This window comes from Sphaerodactylus townsendi, linkage group LG03 (genome assembly GCF_021028975.2).
Source record: "Sphaerodactylus townsendi isolate TG3544 linkage group LG03, MPM_Stown_v2.3, whole genome shotgun sequence".
NCBI classification, from domain to species: domain Eukaryota; kingdom Metazoa; phylum Chordata; class Lepidosauria; order Squamata; family Sphaerodactylidae; genus Sphaerodactylus; species Sphaerodactylus townsendi.
Window position 1 is genome coordinate 31,782,609 of NC_059427.1, and position 22,936 is coordinate 31,805,544.

General features: G+C 45.7%; 1 protein-coding gene across 2 annotated transcripts in view; it reads right to left on the reverse strand.

The window, feature by feature from the left end:
- Positions 1 to 586: 586 nt before the first annotated feature.
- The window catches only part of LRIG1 (leucine rich repeats and immunoglobulin like domains 1), a 147,753-nt gene continuing 125,403 nt past the window's right edge, over positions 587 to 22,936 (reverse strand). Inside the window, exons 12-19 of one of the 2 annotated variants that reach the window (XM_048489633.1) lie at positions 21,991 to 22,154; positions 15,178 to 15,498; positions 12,972 to 13,253; positions 10,619 to 11,038; positions 7,521 to 7,646; positions 5,688 to 5,837; positions 3,696 to 4,004; positions 587 to 2,722 (exon numbers count right to left, since the gene is read on the reverse strand). In XM_048489633.1, the coding sequence (XP_048345590.1) occupies positions 2,532 to 2,722; positions 3,696 to 4,004; positions 5,688 to 5,837; positions 7,521 to 7,646; positions 10,619 to 11,038; positions 12,972 to 13,253; positions 15,178 to 15,498; positions 21,991 to 22,154 (1,963 nt within the window). In that variant the 3' untranslated portion in view covers positions 587 to 2,531. The remainder of the gene's footprint in view (positions 2,723 to 3,695; positions 4,005 to 5,687; positions 5,838 to 7,520; positions 7,647 to 10,618; positions 11,039 to 12,971; positions 13,254 to 15,177; positions 15,499 to 21,990; positions 22,155 to 22,936) is intronic. The other variant, XM_048489634.1, reaches the window with a different exon arrangement.

Here is a 22,936-nt window from a genome sequence, read left to right on the forward strand (position 1 = left end):
AGAAGCAGCAGATTCACATATTTAGTGGAAGTAACATTATTTAAACAGTTAACCGTATCAAAAAATACAATTTCTTCCCAAACATCACGGGGGTAAGTGTGTACAGCCTTTCCAATGGTGATACCTTAGTTTTTCCTATGCCTCTGTGTGCTCAAGTCCTATGAACCAACCTCGACTCGTTTGCCTCTGCTTTATAAACATCTTGCTTTCTTTCAAACCAAAGGGGAAATGGCCACTTTAAAAAAGGGAAATCACTCAATAGCTATCAGTTGGCACTTCACATAATTCGCCACCTACCACAAAAAGTGCAGGAGTATCAACCATCCAGAAGGGATAAGAGATAGGTAGCTTGCACCATTATCCATTGCTTCAGAAAGGCCAGCTTCAGCTAAAAAGTGAGTGGCAAACTTTTTTTTTTAACATATTGTCGAAGGCTTTCACGGCCGGACTCAACTGGTGGTTGTGGGCTTTCCGGGCTGTGTGACCGTGGTCTGGTAGATCCTGTTCCTAACGTTTTGCCTGCATCTGTGGCTGACATCTTCAGAGATGTATCACAGAGAGAACTTCTCTCTGTGATACACCTCTGAAGATGCCAGCCACAGATGCAGGCGGAACGTTAGGAACAAGATCTACCAGACCACGGCCACACAGCCCGGAAAGCCCACAACAACCAGGTATTTTTAACTTCCTATTTGTACAACATTTACTTCCCCCCACTCCACTACTGGTTTAAATGTCCTTGCCTTACAACGCCCATGTCTTCTGTAGTTTGGGTAGGTAAGAGGATAGGTAAAATAGGTATTTTAAAGGAATACAAGCTTTATCAGGAAATAGCGAGTGTTTGAGCAGCTTGCTATGAAAAGTGTCTCCTTCCTGTCAAACCTTCAGGATAAGTTACAGGTGGCAAACTGCCCCCCCCCCCCGGCAAAAAAAACCAGCTGGTTGGGTTCTGTAAGCCAACCAGGCAGCTTGATTCTGAGAAGAATACACTGGATCATGCAGTATGTGACATCCTTCAGTAAGGAGGCTTTCTAATAGGAGGAGAGTTATTGAGAAAAAAGGTTGCTGCAAAGAACTTAACACCCTTAAATATCTGACAGAGAGCAGTGGGGGTCAAGATGCCTGCAAAGCCAACCACAACGCTAACCCGTTGTGATGGAGAACTAGTTCAGGGCACAGGAGTGTTTCTACCCCCTTGCTTCTTAGCTGCCTCGCTTCCCTCAAAGTGGCCTTTTACTCATGGCTTTAAAAGGGAGAGAGAGAGAGAGAGAGATCTTTCCCTTCTGTAACATGACTTAAATGCAATAACCCTGAACTAAAAAAAACAGGACAACCCCCCCCCCCCCTGGTATTTTTGATACCTAGGTACAAACATCAAAAGAAGCAGCACTTCTAAAAAAGTTTTTTTAACGCTCAGTTTTAATTATTATTATTATTAATAATTCAACTTAATAAACTGCTCTCCCTCACAGAGCTCCTTTTTGCCCAAAGGGTTTTAAGTAAGACAGTTCTTTCTGTATCCGTCTGCTTTGTCTTGTTTGCTTTTTTTTAGTAGTGCTTTAGACAACACTCAAAGCACTAGAAAAATTATAAACAGTAGCCCAGTGTGGTTATAGCCTACGAATTATTGTTCTTAATTCCTGAAGGACACGCCATACAAAATTCGAAGAGGTTCCTTTCTCATTTTAAAAAAAAGCAGCAGCTAATCAACATTGTAATGTGGGATGCATGAATCTTGAGTAGTGCAACGAACAAACGGCGACCCTGCCCAATGGATCTGTGCATCCGCACGTCAACGGGATGCTTTACCATCTCTGCCAGGTAATGCTGAAAGAACCCTAAGAGTTCCATTAAAAGGTCAAGGGCAGCATCTCTGGGGATCGACAACTGAAGTCGCCAACCGATTCGGTAATTGCTGCAAAAGGGGGTATTTTGGCCAGCAAGGCCTGCTCCATTAAAATATGGGCCTGACCTTGAAGTTTGAGATAAGGCACCAGAATGATTCCTCTTGGGAGGGAATAGAGAGGGGGTGGGGATGAAGCAACGGTCTAGCAAGAAGACAGTGTAGTCAACATTGAACAATTCCACTCCATTCGATCATGCACCAAGGAATAAAATAACTCTGTTAGAAGATATATATAATATATATAGATAGATAGATTTTATATATATGAAAACTCTTATGTACAAATTTACCAAATACACTTCCCTCCCCATTTTACACAATAACTTTTTTTTTTGCATTTCTGTGCTTTCTATGCAAGCCAATGTGTTGAGTTTCTGATACTTCTCACGGAAGTTTTCAAACTATGTACAAGTGGGCACCGCTTGGAAAGGGGTTTCTGTTCCCCTGCCCAAGCTTGCTTCTTATACCTCATTTTATTTGTTCTTAATTTTTTTTTTCCCATCGAGAGGCTGTCAGTTGAGAACCTGAGGTAGAAGTAGCTTAGATATTCTGTGCAAAGAGATCTGTAGATACATAGTATGTTCCGCACACGTGCACGGAGCAGTTTTCTCTGTCCACTGATCCTTCAGTGGCTTAGCTCGTGAAGGGAGTCACATGACCTTGGCAAGTGTCCATTGAGAAGAGGAGTTTGTTTAGCTTCCACCGCTGGTAATGTCTGTGAGAGTTCAGCAGTTCCTGCTAGAAGCCTGACTGAGCCTTCAGAAGGGGGTAGAACGCTGTGAGGCTCAGAAAACTTTGCCAAAGGTTGTGCAGAACCTGCAAGCAAACACAGTGCAGATTTCAGAGGATGAAGGCAGGAGTCACCCAGAACCCCACGACCTGTTATCTCTTCTGGTCATGGCAAAAATAAGAAAGCTCAGCTACAGTCTAACCAAGGGTCATTACTTTCATTGATGTCTACTGACCAAGGAAAGTGGTGTTGGGCATCTACTTAAGTCTGAACTCTACATAGGTGTCAAACTTGTAGCTCTCCAGATGTTATGAACTACAGTTCCCATCATCCCCTGCCAACTGGCAGGGGATGATGGGAACTGTAGTCCATAACATCTGGAGGGCCGCAAGTTTGACACCTATAGAATTATAACCCCTGTAAACCAGCATTGTCCCCAAGAGTCCCCTGATGCAGGGCCTCCGCCAAGTTTGGAATGGAAGCCCTTATCATGCATGTCCCTAGAGCAGACATACCTGCTCCCTTAAAGAATGAGAGAATGGAAGACCAAGGTTTACTCACAATGCCGCTATAAACGTTTTTATGTAACCCAGTTAATTTAGTCAACTCATCCAGACCCACCTCTCACTTTTCCAATGGGAGAGATGACCAAGGTGTTCCTCCACCACTGCAGGACTGAACATCGTATGTGTAGATCAGGGGTCTGTAATCTGTGGCTCTCCAATTGGTTCTCCAATTGGCCATGCTGGCAGGGGCTGATGGGAATTGTAGTCCATGAACATCTGGAGAGCCACAGGCTGCAGACCCCTGGTGTAGATATTGCCTAAGGACCCCTCATAAAATGGGAGCCAAGCCTGGTTCTGTTTCCCAGCCGCAGGACTTTTCCTGCAGAACCCTCTACAGAAGCATCTAATGCGCACCCATGGAGTGCTTCTCTAACAACCTTTGTCCCTCCATACTCTAAACTAGAGGTACTGATGGAACTAGAGGAACAGATGGAAAGGGTAGTGAGGTCCACCCTCCCCACTCACACATACACACACGCTCCCCCATAGATACCTTTGCTCTCCGCTTGGAGCGTCTTACTTGTAGAGGCTGGCATTCTGTCATGGTTACTGGGGTAGATGGTACCTCTGACATCTGACTGGCTGTCACTGTTGTTGATGCTCCCATTCGACTTTGGGGGACTTTGACAGGTAGCAGCAGGCACACTGTTGTCATGCCTCTTGGCGTCCTTGTCCCGGGGTGGATTTGGATCTACGTTCTCTACAGCCGAAGGATAATAATAAGGATCCTTGGGATAAATGTTGACATTCGTGCTATCTGTGCTCCCGCTGCAATCGGTGCACACAACCGGCAAGCTGTACCCTGAGTAGAGAGAGACAGGAGCAAAGGGGGGAAAGCAATGAATTGGCAGTTGGCGCTGGTACATGACGGAGGAACAGGTGAAGCCAGCTGTGTGGGCTGGTTCATTTTCTTAGAGCTTGGGAGTAGTCTTTTCATTCTTCATTACAGTTGAGGCTGTGTTCTTGGAGCAGCATTGAAAAAAACCGAGAAGGGCTGAATACAGAATCCAAAATTACAGGAAAAAAGCTCATCTTTCATCTCTGAAAAAGTGAAAGTATCGCAATCCTTATGGCTATCAAGACACTGAAATGGGTGGAGAGGAGTCTGAGAATAACAGTAGCCAGACGAGGGGCTTCAGTACTACATATTTTACCTTGGAGCACTGGCAAGATGAAAATAAATTATGCCAAATAAGAACAACCAGGCAATAGGCTCACATGGTGTCATTTACGCGGGTCACAGAATCCAGCTTTTTTTGCTGCAGAATTTGTCTTGCATCAACACAGAATTTTGAATTGAGCAATAAAATGCTGGACGGCAGAAATTGCTGGACGGCAGAAATGAAACGTTTGCTGGGGTTGGGAACCTGCGTCTCTGCTTAACAGCTACAGAAGGGTCGAACAACTGGAAGAGGGGAAATAGCAGGGGGAAAGGGTGGTCTTTAGTCGTTCAGTTGCCTGCTGCATTTTGGCAGTGCCCCCCTCTAGCCGGTTTGTCCTTCTGCCAGCATTCTAGATGTGTGTTTGTAAGGAGGGAAATGTTGCTGGGGAAAGCTAGTGAGCTGGGGAACGGTTAAGACATCCCCCCCCCCCAAATTTCCTTGCTTCAAACCACAGCCTCCTGCAGCACGTGCACGAAACATTTTAATTTCTTTTTGTTGTTGTTGCAATTCATTAACTGCTCATAGCTGGAATAGATCATTGCAGAACAAATAATCTGTGTACTGCTGTGGATATTCTTCTATTCTAGTCTCCTACGCTGGGGTCCCTTACCACCTATGGGACCCCTTCTTCCCCCTCTCCCTTTTGGGAAGGTTTTATTAGAGATTTTATTGCTGACGCTGTTTTTTATATGTTAATCATTGTTTTTATTTTAAATGGGTTTTAATTACTTGTTTAATTATGTTGTTCACCGCCCTGAGCCCTTTGGGGGTAGGTCGGTATAAAAAACTCATAAATGAATGAATGAATGAATGAATGAATGAATGAATGAATGAATGAATGAATGAATGAATGAATGAATGAATGAATGAATAGCTAGCAAACTCTAGCAGTGCTCCAGAAGCTCCAGTGTTGACTTTCCAGAAGCTCCAGTGCAATTGATTCGATATGTGGCATCAAGTGAAGCATTCTAGGTCACGATCCTGGGAGAAGTTATCTCACCTACACCTTCCTGAAAGGGACAAGATCCAGGCAAAAGTGGGAGGCTCTGGCAGGGCTCCTGCTCAGTTCAGAGGAGTCTCTACAGGAAAACGTCCCAGACTGTAGACTTTTTTTTAAAAGACTAACACAGCAGGTGTTTTTTTGCAACTGCTAGTTTTATGCTGCACACCAGTGACGGTGGGGAGGAAATATAACCTGAAAACTAACACTGATGGATAAAGCACATTTCTCTGCAAAGTTTAAAAACGCTGCTTGGATTCTCTGATGGTTTCTGTTAAGCTGCGAGGACACAAACTGTTCCCTTGAATATCGTGCTCTGTACCTGTCTTGTCGGTAATAAGCATCCCATTAGCTACGTCGTCTGCTTTCCAAGCTTCTTTATTGTATCCCAGGCACAGTTTTGGCTGCTGATAAACGAGAGGTGGGATGCCATCGGCCACTGGACTCTTCTCTGTGTCTGTCTGACAAATACCTACGAAAGAATGACAAACGAGCTACAGATTACATGCTTCTGAGGAGGAGGGAAACACTAGATCTGGCCTCAAAAAGGACAACTCAGATTTCATGCCAGCAAAAAGTCACGGCACGTTTTTTGGTGCCGCCAAACCACATCTGACTTATGGCGCCCCCTAGTGGGGTTTTCAAGGCACGAGGCATTCAGAGGTGGTTTGCCATTGCCTGCCTCCACGTCACGACCGCTGGTATTCCTCGGAAGTCTCCCATCCAAATACTAGCCAGAGTCAACCCTGTCTAGCTTCTGAGACCTGATGAGATCAGACCGGCCCAGTCCATCCACAACAGGGCATGAACATTTTAGGAGAAAATTATTGGAGGGGCACAATAAAGTGTCCCAGATAAAATTGATTCCCAAAATCTAAAATAAATTCAGAGTCTTGTCCAAATTCACCAAAATAAAATCTAAATACTTCTACTAGCAGAATTTTGTTGCAGGGTTTTCAAGTCAGAATTGTGGGAAGCCTCTGCATACAGCATGTAATATAGATTACAGAAGGGTCTCTGCTTGTCTGTATGGCCACTGCGTGCATGATGAGTGGGCTCTCCAACAAAGCTCCTATTCTCATTAACCTAGCCCTGCAAGCAGCAGTTCCCAAAACACTGAATCCAGAGAAGCTGTTACATCCTAGAGATGTATGACGAGTCGCAGCACAAATGACAAAAGGCCATGTGTCATGAGGAACAACTATTTTAATTCATCTGGGGTCTAGAATGGGGGAGCTGAAGGAAACGTCCCTTCGCGCAGCTATGACTCCAAAGACTGAACACACCCAGAGAGGGCTCTTGCAACCATTGGGACACGAGGGCAAGGATACTTAATCACTCCAGTTGAGTATAACCAGAATACTAAAAGGTTAGTTCCCTAGATTTGTGTTCCACAAAACCTATGTCAGAGCAGGCTATCCGAATTGTGGGAGCTAATCTGCTACATTCCTTTGCCCTCCTCAATTTCACAAAGTACTGACTTCTTCTTCTTCTTCATCATCATCATCATCGTTTGGATTTATACCCTGCTTTTCTCCACCATCTATTAAAACGAGACATATATGATTACTCCCAGAGTAAACTTTGAAAAAAAACAACACTAGATAAGTAGCTACAGGTGGAGCTGATGTGTTTTGCTCCACAAACAGTTCTGAGGATTTGGTTTATTTTTTCTCTACAGATTCAACTTCAGGTTAATTTGTACAGTCTGGGAGATTCCAGAATGGCCATCTTGGGCTTCAGAAGTGTGATCTTATTGGCCTTGCCACATTCATGTCTACACTGAAAAAGCAAGGGTATTCCAAGGACATCTGCTCACAAAATCATGGCTAGACTAGGAGTGTTCATGACACTACATGCAGGAAGTTTGTGACAAAGGGCATTTTGTTGAATGTGTGGCTGGACTACCAATCTCTTAAGAGAAGGCAGAGGTAACACAGCCTCAACAACTTGGGCTAGCCTGATCTTGTCAGATCTTGGAAGCTAAGGAAGTCAGCCCTGGTTAGTACATGGATGGGCAACCATTAGGCAGAGGCAGGCAATGTGAAACCGCCTCTGTTGGTCTCTTGAAAACCCTACAGGGTCGCCTTAAGTCAGTTGCAACCTAACTCTCCTTCCAATACCACCACAGCAGGAGAGATTTTCCAAGCCATACCATTGCTCTGTATATGCCCGTTAGGCTGTTGGCCATTTTCCACTCGGACCACCGTTTCCTGTCTGTCTGAAAGGGTTCCTTGGGAGGACAGATAGCTTGGCACATCAGGTGGTACAATGGTCTCATCTGGAAAGACAGTGGAAGAGGTGATATACTAATTCTACACTGTATGAAAACCAGAGGGGCACAGTTTGTACATGTACTATAAGTCTGAATTACAGCAAGCTTGAAAAGCAACAATTCTGGGCCTCCCCAATCATTACATGTACTAACTCACTGTATCTTTCTTGATTAGACTTCCAGCATTTTATGGCTATTCAACGTTGCTGTCCTTTCCTGTTAATGCATAAAACAAATGTAAAGCAAGCAGCCCTTCATGGCATCTGAACAAGGCTCTCTAGACCAGAGGTCTGCAACCTGTGGATCTCCAGATGTTCATGGACTACAATTCCCATCAGCCCCTGCCAGCATGGCCAATTTCTGCTAAGCTGTAAGGACACAAACAGTTCCCTTGAATATCATGCTCTGTACCTGCCAATTGGCCATGCTGGCAGGGGCTGATGGGAATTGTAGTCCATGAACATCTGGAGAGCCACAGGTTGCAGACCCCTGCTCTAGACCATGAAAGCTCATGTTGGTCTTTAAGGGGCTAGGCATCTATTTAAACAAGCTTAAATTGGCCTATCAGGAGCTGACTAATAAGCTGTGGGGGATGTTATGTACAGATAAAGAATAACTTGGCTTTAAATGCAGGTTTGTCAGTCTCTGTATTTACATGTCAAGGGTTTACACTTTATTTCTGCAGAGACTCTTTTGTCTGAACAAGATAACGTTATTTTGGTGTAATTCATGTCCCTGTGGTCATGTGTTCAATGTCACCCCCCAAATATCTCCCATTAATAGTTATATCGCCATTAACTCTCTTGTTTCGCTCAACGTTATAGGCCAGCTGAACAAAGTTCTAAACAGTTTGTCGAAAGGAAGAGAAGAAGAGTTTGGATTTATATCCCCCCTTTCTCTCCTGTAGGAGACTCAAAGGGGCTCACAATCTCCTTGCCCTTCCCCCTCACAACAAACATCCTGTGAGGTGGGTGGGGCTGAGAGAGCTCCGAAAAGCTGTGACTAGCCCAAGGTCACCCAGCTGCCATGTGTGGGAGTGCACAGGCTAATCTGAATTCCCCAGATAAGCCTCCACAGCTGAGGCGGCAGAGCGGGGAATCAAACCCGGTTCCTCCAGATTAGAATGCACGTGCTCTTAACCACTACGCCACTGCTGCTCCTTCTGAATACACAGGCCAATAAAAAGTGCTCAAAAACAAAGTGAAGCAAAGCTAGCTGGATGTGTCTGTGGGTGTGTGGGTGTGTGGTGAACTGGGGGTAGCGACCAACTCGCGGCAGGTAAAGGCGATGTCACCTTGCAATGGACCGGTTTTCCCTCAAGGACAGCTAAACTTCCTTAGCCCTTGATGCCTTCAATACAGATGGCGGCCACCAGCAGGACCCTATTTTTTCCCCAGAAGGGGACTTGCACTCTTCTGAATAAGCCGGAGGCAGTGTCTGGCCTTAACACTACTCCCCTAAAACAAAGAAGAAAAACTCCCCTCTCCTTTTCTGCATTCACGTGACCAAGATTGTGGGTGGCTTGAGAACGTTAAAGGACTGCTCTCTACACGTTGAAAAAAGAAGGTAACCAAAGCAGGCAGGTTTTATTCAGACATTCAATTGGGAAATATTGTAGCATACTTACCCCTCAGGTAGAACCAATATAAATGTCACCACGACACAAGAGCAACAACCGAAACAGCCTGTTCTTCACTAACTGTGCAACATTAAACATCCTCATTTTTTCCCCAATCTGCCAGTCTCCTCAGCCACAGCAACTGCCAACAACTGCCAACTAACTGACACCATCTTCCCCCCGATTGGTGGAGGGCCATCAGTGGGAGGATTATGAGTGTCCCCTGCCTCCATTACCAGAGTAGTTGCTGTCTATACATATCCATATCAGGAGGCAGCTTATCAAAGGCAATAGAGGGAAGGGATTTGGGGTGGTGTAAATCCATCACAAGGTCCTAATAGCACAGGACCCAGACACGTGAACCTCAGGAGAAGAAAAACAGCCTATGAAAAAGATGGGTGTCTAAGTGCTGCACTCCAACACAAATAAGATGGCCACATAGACCCACCCACCTGTTTCCACTGCATGAGCTCAGAAGAAGACCTGACACAAGTGTGCCGTCCACTTGTTGGCCCAGCTCTGGACCACAAAATGAGGGATGTGCAGTAAATAGAGGCATACTGGCGCCTGCCGAAATGAAGAATCGCACTTCAAAGGCCAGGAGTGAGTTCTTTGGTTCTGAGAAAGGTTTTATCACAGTTCCTGCAATCAGCAACTATGTGACTGATTTCATTTTACAGCGCTGTGACCCCTGCTTTAATTTTTCTTTTTGGAAACTAAACTTACTACCCTGCTTTTCTCAGCCCAATGGCCAGGGTCAGACCGGAGAGCAAATTAAAATATGCAGTAAAACAATTCACAAGTTAAAAACAACACGCAAACATTAAAATCCTATCACAGATGGTGACTTCTTCTTTAGATGACGCAAAGTGCTTCCAGGTATGATCAATTCAAATCCTCCTATCCTACTTCAGTTATATTGATACCAGATCGAGGGGGGGAGGGGAGAGAAGGTGGATTTGGGAGGCCAGTAACGCTCAGAATAAAACCGTTATTGGCCTCAAGCAAAAGCCCGGTGGTCTCTAGCGACAAGAGAGTTCCACCAGGCTGGGGCCAAGGCTGAAAAAGCCCTGTCCCTGGTCAATACACTTTATGTGCGAATCAGGTCTTCAAAACTAGAAAGCACACCAGGTTTATATGAAAGGAAAATGGGAGCCAAGTGGTTCAATTTACACACATTACGTCTATGTAAAAAATATCTTTGCTATCTCAGTTTGGGAGGACAGCATCAGTGCACCTGCCACATTCGCTGAAAAGTATATCTTTTTTGTTGTGATTCTTTTGAAAACTGCGAACGGCACCAGAAAAGGACCACTCCAGATGTGGGTGGCTCCACTACCCAAAACGGCCCTGGGCCTACCTGTGTTTGTGACGCTGTATTCTTCACTCTTCTTCCGGGTCTGATAGATTATGCACACCCAGACAAGAGAAGTCAAGACGATGCTACACACGACCGCAATGATGATGATCCCAACCATGGTCCCGTCCTTCCGGCAGACAAGTGTTGGCAGCACGTTCACTTGGCTGTGCGCCCGCTCAGTTCCAACAATGTTGGATATTTCGCAAGTGTATTTCCCATTATCCTCCATCACTACGTTTCGGACGATGAGCAGCTGGTCGCCAGGCGTGAAATGATGCCTTTCGGTGACGTTCAGAGGCTGGTCGCCCTTCAGCCAGGTAATGCGTGGAGGCGGGCTTCCCGTCGCTTTGCACTGCAAGACCACCGTTTCGCCCACAGATACGACACGATCTTCCAGTGGGTGAACTAAGCTTGGCGTCTCTGCAAGGAGCCAGATAGAATAGTCAAGGTTGAGGACATCTGATCTAACAAGCAGCCAAGAGAATTCTCAAATTCATACTGCAGAAGGCACAAAGTTCTTCTCAACACTGAAATTCCTGGGTTTTGTTCTACTATTGACCTTTAGATAGCATTCAAATTCAGTCCTCGCCAGCATGGCCAATTGGCCATGCTGGCAGGGGCTGATGGGAGTTGTAGTCCATAACATCTGGAGTGCCAAAGGTTCACCACCATGAGTATAGAACAAAACCCAGGAATTTCAGTGTTGAGAAGAACTTTGTTGAGAAGTGTTGAGAAGAACCAATTGGCCATGCTGGAAGGGGCTGATGGGAATTGTAGTCCATAACATCTGGAGTGCCAAAGGTTCGCCAACACTGTTCTATACTCTGTTGTTCTTTTTACTTTACAGTTACAGGTAACTGTTTAAGCCCTACTTTTTACATTTCTCTAAATAATGGTTTATCAGGCAGTTATCAGGTGTTTTCATAAACAAATGTGTGCTGCCTCAAACTGAGATTCACAATTAATAAATCCAGAGCACGAACCCAAACAGCTATAAGTTCTAGTTTATCCCAAGCAGTTTACAACCCTACCAAAATATCCAGGATTCTATCATCCCACAGGGCAAAAAGGACCATTGTCTTCCAGTAGTAGAAGTCACTTTTTCTCTGGGAAGGCACAGAAGATACAAATTCAGTGCAGTACCCAGAAACACGTTATCCTAATTTGTTTCAACAAATCCCCAGACTTTTAGTCTGCGTAAAACTCCTCCAAGCAAGAGAAAAGGGATGCTTTGCTGGAAGAGTCACTTTATAATCTATTTTCTTCTTACACATCATTAGCCATGCAAAGATAATTTCTTACCACTTTCCACAGAGACAAAGTTACCCGTAATCCAAGAAGCAGGTCCCTGGCACCTTGTGGAGGAAGGGACATCCTACCACTTGTTTGCCTCACTCCCACTTCCTTGCCAGGCACTTTCCTCCCCACAGCCTTTTCACTACACATTTTTCTTTCCATCCCAATAAGTCAGTGATGGCGAACCTATGGCATGGGTGCCAGAGGTGGCACTCGGAGCCCTCTCTGTGGGCACGCGCACACAGAGTTTGTTATGTGGGGGGCAGAAAATCACCCCCCACACACACACACACCTAGGCTGGCCTGGGCCACCGAGCATGACGTGCATGCACCGTGGTGAGTAGGGAGGACTCGGTTGGTGGGCCTGGTGCCTGTGCCCCGGGTGGCTGCTGACTGAGTGCGGGTGCAGAGGAGGCAGAGATGCTAAAGAGGCACAGAGCGGTGCGTGTGGGACTTGCGGGAGGCTTGAGCAGGCTAGCCCCTGCTCGAATGGGTGGGGCGGAGAAAGAGGGAGTCAACCGGTTTTTCTAAACTAAAACCTCAGGATTCAGGTTAAATTGCCCGGTTGGCACTTTGTGATAAGTAAGTGGGGTTTGGGTTGCAATTTGGGCACTCGGTCTCAAAAAGGTTCGCCATCACTGCAATAAGTCAATCCTTATATTTTAAAATTATTTTTCACTTTTTTGCCATGTCTGTGCATGTGCAGGTATCCTAAGGTATGCGGCGAGTGAGTGTTAGTCCCATATCTTTCTTCCCTTGTGGAACTCTGCATCAGTGGAGCAAGACAGCTGTCAACGACACAAGCTGGCAGACCCAGGAGCGTCAGCAGCCCACCACACTGTGAGTGGTTCACGTGGGCGGTTTGGCTACGTACTTCAGTGCGACTGCTATTCCCTCAGCACCTTAAGAGTTAGACTCTTTTGTGGATTATCTGTGAGTCCAGGATCCTGACCAACTACGCCAGTGCCATGTACACTGGGACAAAGGTTTGATCTGTCCTTTGCTTAATGCACCAGCTGTCTATTCAGCCTGCCTGAAAAGAAGCAGATTTCCTTACCCAGCACAGTCAGCGTAGCATTTGCAGACACTGAACCCGCTGAGTTCTGAGCAGTGCAGCTGTAAACACCCATGTCCTCAATCTTCACATCGGTGATGAAGAAGACATCGTCGTCGGGCATGACATGCATCCGACGCTCACGAGCCGCAGGGAAGTCAGTGCCGCCATCTTTCTGCCAGGCAATTCGTGGGGTGGGGTGGCCACCGGCAGCACACTCCAACCGAGCTGTCGTCCCTGTCCGGGCCGTAATGTCATAGGGGGTTTTGTTGAACAATGGCAACACTGTGAATGAAAGAGAGAATGATCATGAGGATTGCTTGGACACTTACTGATTTAGATATTTATACTCCGTCTTTGTCCGCGATGGTGACTCCAAACGGCTTACAACATCATTCTCTTCTTCTCCATTTAATCCTCATGATGACTACAGTACGAGATGGGTTAGTATGAGAAAATGTGACTGGTCCAAAGGTCACCCAACAGCTCCCACAGCAGAATGGGGATTGCAGAATAACTGGGCTGAGTGAGCCTCCCATGGCAACTCCATCTAACTGTTTATAGAAGTCTTTGCGCCACTGGAAATTACTAGTTGTTGGAAAATGTTAAAATAGCTTTGTGATGTCAGAAGGAAAGACTTTGTTGAGGTAACTTTTATTGGTACTTTGGTAAACAGAATTAATCATTATATCAAAACGAATCATGATATCATCTTGAGCTAGCTTAAGTGAGCCGATTTCACTGATCAAATGAGCGGAACCCTTGATAAAAGACTTAGTTTGCCCAATATGTGCTTATAGATATAAAATTAAGAAGAAGAAGAAGAGTTTGGATTTATATCCCCCCTTTCTCTCCTGCAGGAGACTCAAAGGGGCTGACAATCTCCTTGCCCTTCCCCCCTCACAACAAACACCCTGTGAGGTAGGTGGGGCTAAGAGAGCTCTGAGAAGCTGTGACTAGCCCAAGGTCTCCCAGCTGGCCAGTGTGGGAGTGTACAGGCTAATCTGAATTCCCCAGATAAGCCTCCACAGCTCAGGCGGCAGAGCTGGGAATCAAACCCGGTTCCTCCAGATTAGATACACGAGCTCTTAACCTCCTACGCCACTGCTGCTCCCCAACTCTTTCCAAGATGGGAATGGACTGCAATACCATTTTCTATTTGATATTATTCTTCCCCTTAGACTTGATGTTTTCACATACAGCAGTATTCAGAGGTAATATTGTCTCACCTATAAAGTGAGATAGAATAGTCTACCAATTCATTCTGCTATATCTGCACAGCAGGCTTTAAAAGCTTCCACTGATTTTTTAAAAAATATTCTGATATTTATAATCTATTCTTTCCCCAGGACAGATTCAGAGTGGCTTACAAGATGGCTAAGCCACCCACCCCAATTTATCCTCACAACCGTTACCCCATGAGGTAAGTTAGGCCAAGAAAGAGACTAAAATAGCCAGTGAGCTTTCCTGACAGAGTTGGGATTTCAGCCCGAATCTCCCAGACTCTAGTCTGTTCTTACCACAACACGACACTGAAGTGATGCTAGCTCTCATTAAATTTAACAATAAAATCTCTGAAAGAAATGTTTTAAAATCAGCCAAGGAAGGGCTGAGGGCCGTATCAAAACACAACGGTAGAATCCCAAAGAAGTGTGGGAGGGGTTCCTTAAATGCCTCAGCTATTCCTAAGGGATGAAATCTTTATATATTATAAGGATAATCATGCTTCTTTGGCATGCAAAGTATCAGAAAGAGTGCTCTTGATAGTAAAGAGCTGATACTCAAAATTTATCAGGCTGTCACAAACATAGATTTGTACCACTTCGAATTTTTTCCTGTCTGTTTTGTTTTCAGGACAACACCAAATATGCTATTTAGATGATCTGCAGTTATAAAACAGAGTTACGAAAACACTTCCTAAGGCTTGGATCTAATGCACTGAGAACACTGCTGCACTTGAGGGCAACTGTTTCCCTTCCCCAAAATCCATCTATGTCCCCCAAGAGTGTGTGCACATGTGTCAGGAGAACCCCAGAACATCGAAGTGGTGAGCCTACAGCAGGACAGGGAAAATGAATGGAAATCACCCTCCCCCTCTTCCATGGGTGGAAAAGAAGTAAACATGCCTCCCACGAGCAAGAGTACAGAACTGAAGTCTAGTCATTCCCAGTATTCTCTGCCATTTTCATTCCTTCTGCTTCTCACTCACCATTAACAGTCAGCTGTGCTTTCTGAGAGTACGTAGAGCCAAAGTGGTTGCTGATGATGCACTGGTAGTGTCCCTCATGGGTGAAAGTGACGTGGCGTAACAGCAGAACAGTGCTGTATTCCATCACCATCCCATCCCTGGCCCGGACGTGGGCGAAATTCTTCATCTCAGCGTGGTGCAGGATTTCGTTGTTCTTCTTCCATGCGAAGGTCATGGGGGAGCTGCTGCTGCTGGCCGCTGAGCAGGTGAGGCGGATGTTCTTGCCCAGGACGGCGATTGTCGTTTCCGGCTGAACTATGATCTGCGGTTTGGGGAAATCCTCTGAAAAACAATCAAAGTATTTTCATTTCGTTTTTTAAAAAGACACAATGGACACAAAAGTGGAAACCCCGTCTTTGTAGGAGGATCAGCTTCCTCCTACTCACCAGTTCTAAGAAATGTTGCTGCTTCATCCAGTCACTTATTTTGCAGTTCAAATACAGCATAAAACAACCCACAAACACAAATAATTTCAACCGTAGTTTGTTGTGGGTCTTCCGGGTTGTATGGCCATGTTCCAGTCGTATTTTCTCCTGTCATTTCGCCTGCGTCTGTGACTGGCATCTTCAGAGGATCCGGCCACCAGATGTCATCCACAGATGCAGGCAAAATGTCAGGAGAAAATACTACTGGAACACGGCCATACAACCCAGAAAACCCACAACATCCTAGTGCAGTGGTGGCGAACCTTTGGCACTCCAGATGTTATGGACTACAATTCCTATCAGCCCAATTGGCCATGCTGGCAGAGGCTGATGGGAATTGTTGTCCTTAACATCTGGAATGCCAAAGGTTCACCACCACGGTCCTAGTGATTCCACCCGTATAGCCTTCGGGAATACAATTTCAAACTTGATGGATCAATGTGACAACCACTGACACAGCTTCACTTTACTGCCACTCTAAACTGAGCATCCTTTGTATTGAAGCAAAAGTGCAGTTGCCTGTCCCCCTTGCCCAACAAAGGTGTTGAGAAGCAGCTAATAAGAAAAACCGCAGAAAGTAGCCAACATATATATTGGGTCAGATCTCATGGAACATTTCTGAAAGAACTCTGGCACAAGCAGAAAGACAAGACTATCATTGTGAGTAATCCATTCATCAACTTGACAGTATCCTGTCTTATGTTTCTGAAAGACAGACACAAAATATATTTCAGCGTGCGCACGCACCCGATTTTCTCTGATCGAATCATACAACCTTGTACGCAGCCGCACTGATCAGAAATGAAAAATCAACCCTTTGCGTTACAGTAACCACTGCACAATCTTCTAGGCAACTGAGCTGAGTTAAAAATAAATTAATTAAAAATTCTCTCCTGTTACTGGTGGGATCCAACCCATTTTCTGGTCACAAGCCCAAGGATACATTCATAAGCAACAGCAGCATGAACGAGGCATGTGGCCAAAGCCATGTCCATCTATCATTCCAGGCAAACCCAAAGTTCTCTTGTTGACTTACCATGGCAAAAACCATTGTTGTGAGAAAAAATTCCCAAGGTATAAATAATATGTTTTTTTAAAAAGGCTATTTCCATCATCGTATGCTGACCGGCCATTGTGACATACCCTCAAAACGGCTGCTACCGCACGATGACATCGTTAATTTGCTAAAGAGTTACAACAACTGTTGCAATTAACATCAGCGGTGACAAGTGCTGACAGGCGGGATAGCATCCTGGCACAAAGATGTCAAAGGAACAGCAGATGCATCTGCTTGTCGCCCTTCCAGAGCAAAAGCTTGCGCTGGGGGAGCCTGACATGGGAGACTATTTGGTTTAGCCAAGTTCCAAGCAGATTAATTCATTAGTCACACAAAAGGCATCTCTGATTTCAGCGCGACTCAGTCCTTTGCGAGAGCACAGACGTGGAGGAAAGGGGGGGAAGTTTAATGGCTGGCTTGCCACCGAATCACGTCCTTATTGAAAAAGGGAAGGATACCGCTTGGCAGGCAAGCCGATGAAATGCAGAGAGCCAATTCAAAAGTGGGAGAAACATGATGCAGGACTTTCTTCGTCTGGATCACAGGACCGCAGGTGGCTCCGTCCCATTGGGTGAGGGGTGCGGGGAGCAGCAACTCTGCATTTAGAAGACTAGGATGTGGTAAAAATAATTTGTGGAATCTCCAACCATGGAGGCCTTTCTGAGGTGGCCGGGTGAGCAGCTGTCTGACAGGATTTAAATTTAGAAGAAGAAAAAAAGCCTGATGCAGGAGGAGGAATGGACAAGGTCTTCAAAACGTCTCCTGAATTCATAAGAAGAAGAGAAGAGTTTGGATTTATATCCTCCCTTTCTCTCCTGTAGGAGACTCAAAGGGGCTGACAATCTCCTTGCCCTTCCCCCCTCACAACAACCACCCACCTGTGAGGTTGGCGGGGATGAGAGAGCTCTGAAAAACTGTGACTAGCCCAAGCTGGCGTATGTGGAAGTGCACAGGCTAATCCGAATCCCCCAGATAAGCCTCCACAGCTCAGGCTGCTTTTCTATGGTTTAATCACTCTGTTGTTGGCTTTCATGTATTTGCTTATGAATTCTCTTTAATAGTGTTCGTTAGCAACAGTGAGTTGCTCTGCAGAAAGGCAAGACCTCAGTTTATAAATAATAATAATGATCTAATAACTCTAAAGTGAACCTGATATTGAATTTAAGACAAGGATTATGTGTTTGTGGAGGCTATTTCTTAACCATTACCATTACTCCCCTTGGCCAGGCTCAAAGGAGCTTCTATTACAAAATGATTTTTTAAAAAAATTAGAAAAAAAATTACGTCATTAGTTCAACAATAGATGTTGATAAAACTAGAACATTTTATTAAGTCTTGAGAGCCACATCAAAAAGCACCAATTTCAGAAGTCTTGGCTTGTAACATATAAAAAAGTTCCTGCTGTGTCGTCAGCTCTTTACCAGACTGGTTCTGGTGGGTTTTCCGGGCTGTGTGGCTGTGGTCTGGTGGATCTTGTTCCACAGCGGTGGATCTTGTTCTGGTGGATGTTATGGATCTTGTTCTGGTGGATCTTGTTCCACGGCTGTGTGGCCGTGGTCTGGTGGATCTGTTTCACCTGCATCTGTGGCTGGCATCGTCAGAGGTGTATCACAGTGGGAAGCCTGTTACACACTGTGTCCATTTCACAGATGCAGGCGAAATGTTAGGAACAAGACCCACCAGACCACGGCCACGCAGCCTGGAAAACCCACCAGAACCAGTTGAATCCGGCCATGAAAGCCTTCCACAATCCACCTTCCTGCTCAGAAGTATAGATGCTGTCAGCCAATTGCAAGCCACCCTGGGTCAGATGACCACATGTCCCAATGGCCATGCTGCAACTGCTGATACTATTGTGTTCACCAAAGCAGTAATGGCAGGTCCCACCTGGAAACTGGGGCTATACTCATGTACCCCGTTCCTCAATATGGAACGAGGCAACAGCTCCAACCAGCCAGTTATCAGGGTGTCCTCAACAAAGATTGGCCTCAAAGCATGCAGGTGTGCAAGGTGTGGTCATACTGAGCGTGGGTGTGGCTGTGCCTTTATCTGTGTTATCATCGATGCATTTCCTAATCATCTCTTGCGCACAGACACAGCTGGAGAGTGAGATCATCTAAGCAGCTGAGATACTTGTGTGATCTGAGCAGCTGCTGGGAAGTTTGGGCCGATCTGATTGCAGCGCGTGGCGTGAACAATGGGGCTGGCGGATTAGGCTTTCAACAGAGTTGCTGGATTCTTCTGTTGTTCTCTGTGTAAAATCAGCACCACCTAACGCATGAGGACCGTGGCGATTCTATATCAATAAACAAGCCGAACGACAGAAACGGCTCCTTTTCAATGTAAGAGCAGGAAAATATAAGCAATTGCAACTTGGTTCTAAACGTTTTAAACGGTTCCGTTTTAAAAGAGGCAGAGGTTTCCGCACGTGCAGTTTCAGCTGCTCTTTGTTTACTATGCTAGTTCATAACCCCCAAAAACAATAGCACAAAAAAGGCTCAGAAAAGGCCTCTTCAATTAAAAAAAAAGTTCATACCCCAAAGTAACTGGCTGTTCCACAGCTGGGCCTAAATTTTGAGCATCCTACAGACACATTAAATGCTTTCTTGTGAAATTTAAGAGAAATAACGTAAGCTGCCTTAAAACTACGGTTCCTGGGTTCTCTCAGGTAGCGCTAGATTTGACTTGCTTTTTAATGACACTTGGGATAATAGTTCTTAAGTAACAAATTCCCTGAGGGGTGCCATTTTGAAATCACTTAATGACATATTCTCAAACTTTTTCCATTTCGTAACCTGATAATTACTCCACACTCTTGTATATTCCCAATTAAAGACACTATTAATTTATCAGGGCCCAAAAGGGAAACAGGGCACACAATTTATACAATGTACAGGAGAATCCTAAAATTCCATAGTGGTTTGATTGTGGTGGTCACCTGAAGTCAGACTGTCAATTAACCCTAACCCTAATCTACCATGCCAGGAGCCACAATTCTCCTCCCCTGCTTAGTGAAAGAGCCTCTCTGGACATCCTATTCATATCACCCAGATGCAATCCAAAATGCATATGAAAACAAGTCACAAGCTTTGCTGGTTCCAAGGGCTACAGAACAGCCAGATAACCTAGAGTTTTGTCCCCCTAGTCCTGCCCTCTCAGGAGCCCTGGAAATTAATAAAGATATTTGTACAAAGAGGACTATCATTCAGTACACATACTGGCAGTAGCGGGATTCAGCCAGTTCACACCAATTTGATAGAACCGGTAGCTAATCCCACCCCTGCGCCTGCCCCCCCCTCCCCCACGGCCCACTTGAGCTGGGAGGAGCCGCAGAAGCCAGGGGATGCAGCAGCTGGCGGGCCTGCGGTTTGCTGCTAGTGGCTGCCCCCCACAGCTCAAAATCCATCAGCAGTAGTCTGCTGCCTCGTCTTGGGTGGCAGCAGGACCACTGTCAATTGAGGTTGAGGCGAAAGCAGCCAGTGGCAAGACATGACCCCGCCAGCTGCTGCGGCCTCACCTCCCCCCTCAAACTCCATCAGCGGTGGCCCTACTGCCTCCCAAGGCGAGGCAGCAGGGCCACCACTGATGGAGGCTGAGCCGGGGGGGGGGGCGCAGTTGGTTCCAGTTGAGCAGGGGGGATGGCAGCCCGCCACCCTCCCCGCTCAACCGGAACCAGTTGTTAAATTATTTGAATCCCACCCCTGCATACTGGGATGTGCTACTGATTACACACTGTTCTAGGGTACACTGGATGTGATAATGTACCTCATTCATGAGACACAAAATTCTGCAAAACTTATCTGAGCAGCAGTCTCATGTTGTTTGCAGAATCTGCTCCCTCTGATTTTCTTCAAAAACAAAGACATCTGGCAAATTACCTTGTACCTATGTACCCATTTGGGTTCTTAAGCATCCAGGCTCCACTGGGAAATTTATCCTCAAAGGAAAGTTATGATTTGCTCGTGTTATGATTTGCACGATTTCAAACTGAGGGCCAAGCTAAACGTGATGGTGAACTTGGGGCCACTACAAATTATCAATCACCATTTTAAAGTGATTTTAAAAAACTGCAAGGGCACTTGAAAAGGCACGGGGTGGGAAGGAAAGAGCTCCATGCTGTGGGCCCCATCAGGTCTGGGCTTTTGCGGCATTTTAAAACGGTGACAGAGAACTCGTGGTACTGTCACATTTAGTTGGCCTTGAGCAATAGGGCTTTAGGCTGCTTCATGGAGATGCTAACAAGAACAGAGGGGAACCAACACCCACATTTCCTCATGACAGTATTTTACCATCTATTCCAGAAGTCCCTGAGCATTTTCAGTCTGTGGGCTTTTCTGGATTTCTGACATAGCATTGGGGGGGGGGGAGACCTCAGGAGGGGGAGCCAGCTACAAAATGGCTGCTGCCACAGCTCACCTTCAGTCACAGAGTGAAAATCCTTGTGCTGTGGTGGTGGATGTTGCAAAAGCAACATTTAAAAAATCTACACAGCCAATTAAATTTCCAATGGCAAATCAGAAGCCTTGCCAAACACAAGCTTTGGCTGCTCCTGTCTGCTCTAAAAACATCTGGCAGATGCCAGGAAAGGTATTTTTACCTCACAATATTATGGCAAGATACTCTATAGCCGTGGTGGTGAACCTTTGGCACTCCAGATGTTATAGACTACAATTCCCATCAGCCCCTGCCAGCATGGCCAATTGGCTGTGCTGGCAGGGGCTGATGGGAATTGTAGTCCATAACATCTGGAGTGCCAAAGGTTCACCACCACTGCTCTATAGTAATGTTTCCTGTTAAAAAGAATCTGTGTGGACTTTGTGGTCATTACAGCAACTGCAAAGTTAGGAGACTCCACAGGCTACAATTAAGCTCAGTGTAGAACTTCACCATTGGAATGGATGCACCACAAACTGGCCAGCCATGCAGTAAGGCTTTTATGTTCTCTCAGACTTTCCATCTCATGTTCCACCACCTGCTAAGGAAGTCACCTCCACAGTAGCCACCGGACCTTATTCCCTCCCCACCCCTCCCAATAAGGCTTCCATGATCCGTTGTGGGGTTCCCAAATCACAAGTTGGGTATCGTAGTTCCAGATATGCATTGCTGTGTTGTGTCAATGTGCCATTCTGACAGGAATTCAGCACTGCCCAGCGACAAGTTTAATCGTACTAAAGAATGCTCTGCATCACCCCCTAACACAGAACAAGCTGGCCACAAATGACATACCAATTCCTGTGTAAAGTCTGCCCTTCTAAACAACCTCAAAATTACTAGGTTACAGCCAAGACTTACCACAGACAAAACTTTCCGGCACCACATCGAAAATGCTTTGGCCCTTTAATGACTCTGGGTGGGAACAGGTAGCGACCACAAATGGCTGCAGTTCCTTCCTGGTTAACCACTGCGGCAGCCATTTGAGATGACAATCACACAGGAAGTTCTCGCTGTTGATGTGGCTAGAGGGAGATAAACAGAAGACAAGAGAGTGGTAAAACTTGCAAGGGAGTTGCCAAAGCAGGGATGCTTGCATTTCCTGAATGCTATTGGGAACCCAGGATCAGTAAACCAATTCCATTCATTTTTGAATCAGGGCTCCACTACTCCCTGCTTGCTGAAGGTAGAGCCAAGTCATGCACATAGATGGCTGAGAAGGAAATAAAATCTGATTTTTTGCATTCCAGCATCAGCACTGTATACTGGATGTAAGCTTTGAGGGAACGGGGAAGGCTGCATTGAGACGGCTTCTTTATAAATAGAGCCTTTGGGTAGATTCAGCAGACCACGCTGTTCATATGAACCTCAATCCTTACTGCATTAACCGACATCACCACATTTTTCTGGAGCCCCCATGTATGTGGAAACCGTGCATTTAGTTGGTTTGGCTTTGCTGTTTCTGTGACTGGCACGAGCCACTCCGTTTACTACCCCATTTAGAAATGCTAACCCTAATACTACATTTCAGGCAGGGCTGGGAAAACTCTTGACACCCTAAAAAGCCACTGTGGGTTCAAGGCAAATAATACCTTGCTGTGTGTAAAACTGACCCTGAATGCCAGGTTTATATGCAGCCTGATTAACTGAAGGGAGCACCAACCTCCAGGATTTTTTAGACTGGAAGAGATTATTCTTAAACTTCCAGTACACAACAAGAGAAAAAGTTCTGTGACTGGCTGATATTTTCTCTTGGAAAGCGACCTAATACATCAAATGCCTAGACATCAAATATCACTTGAACTTC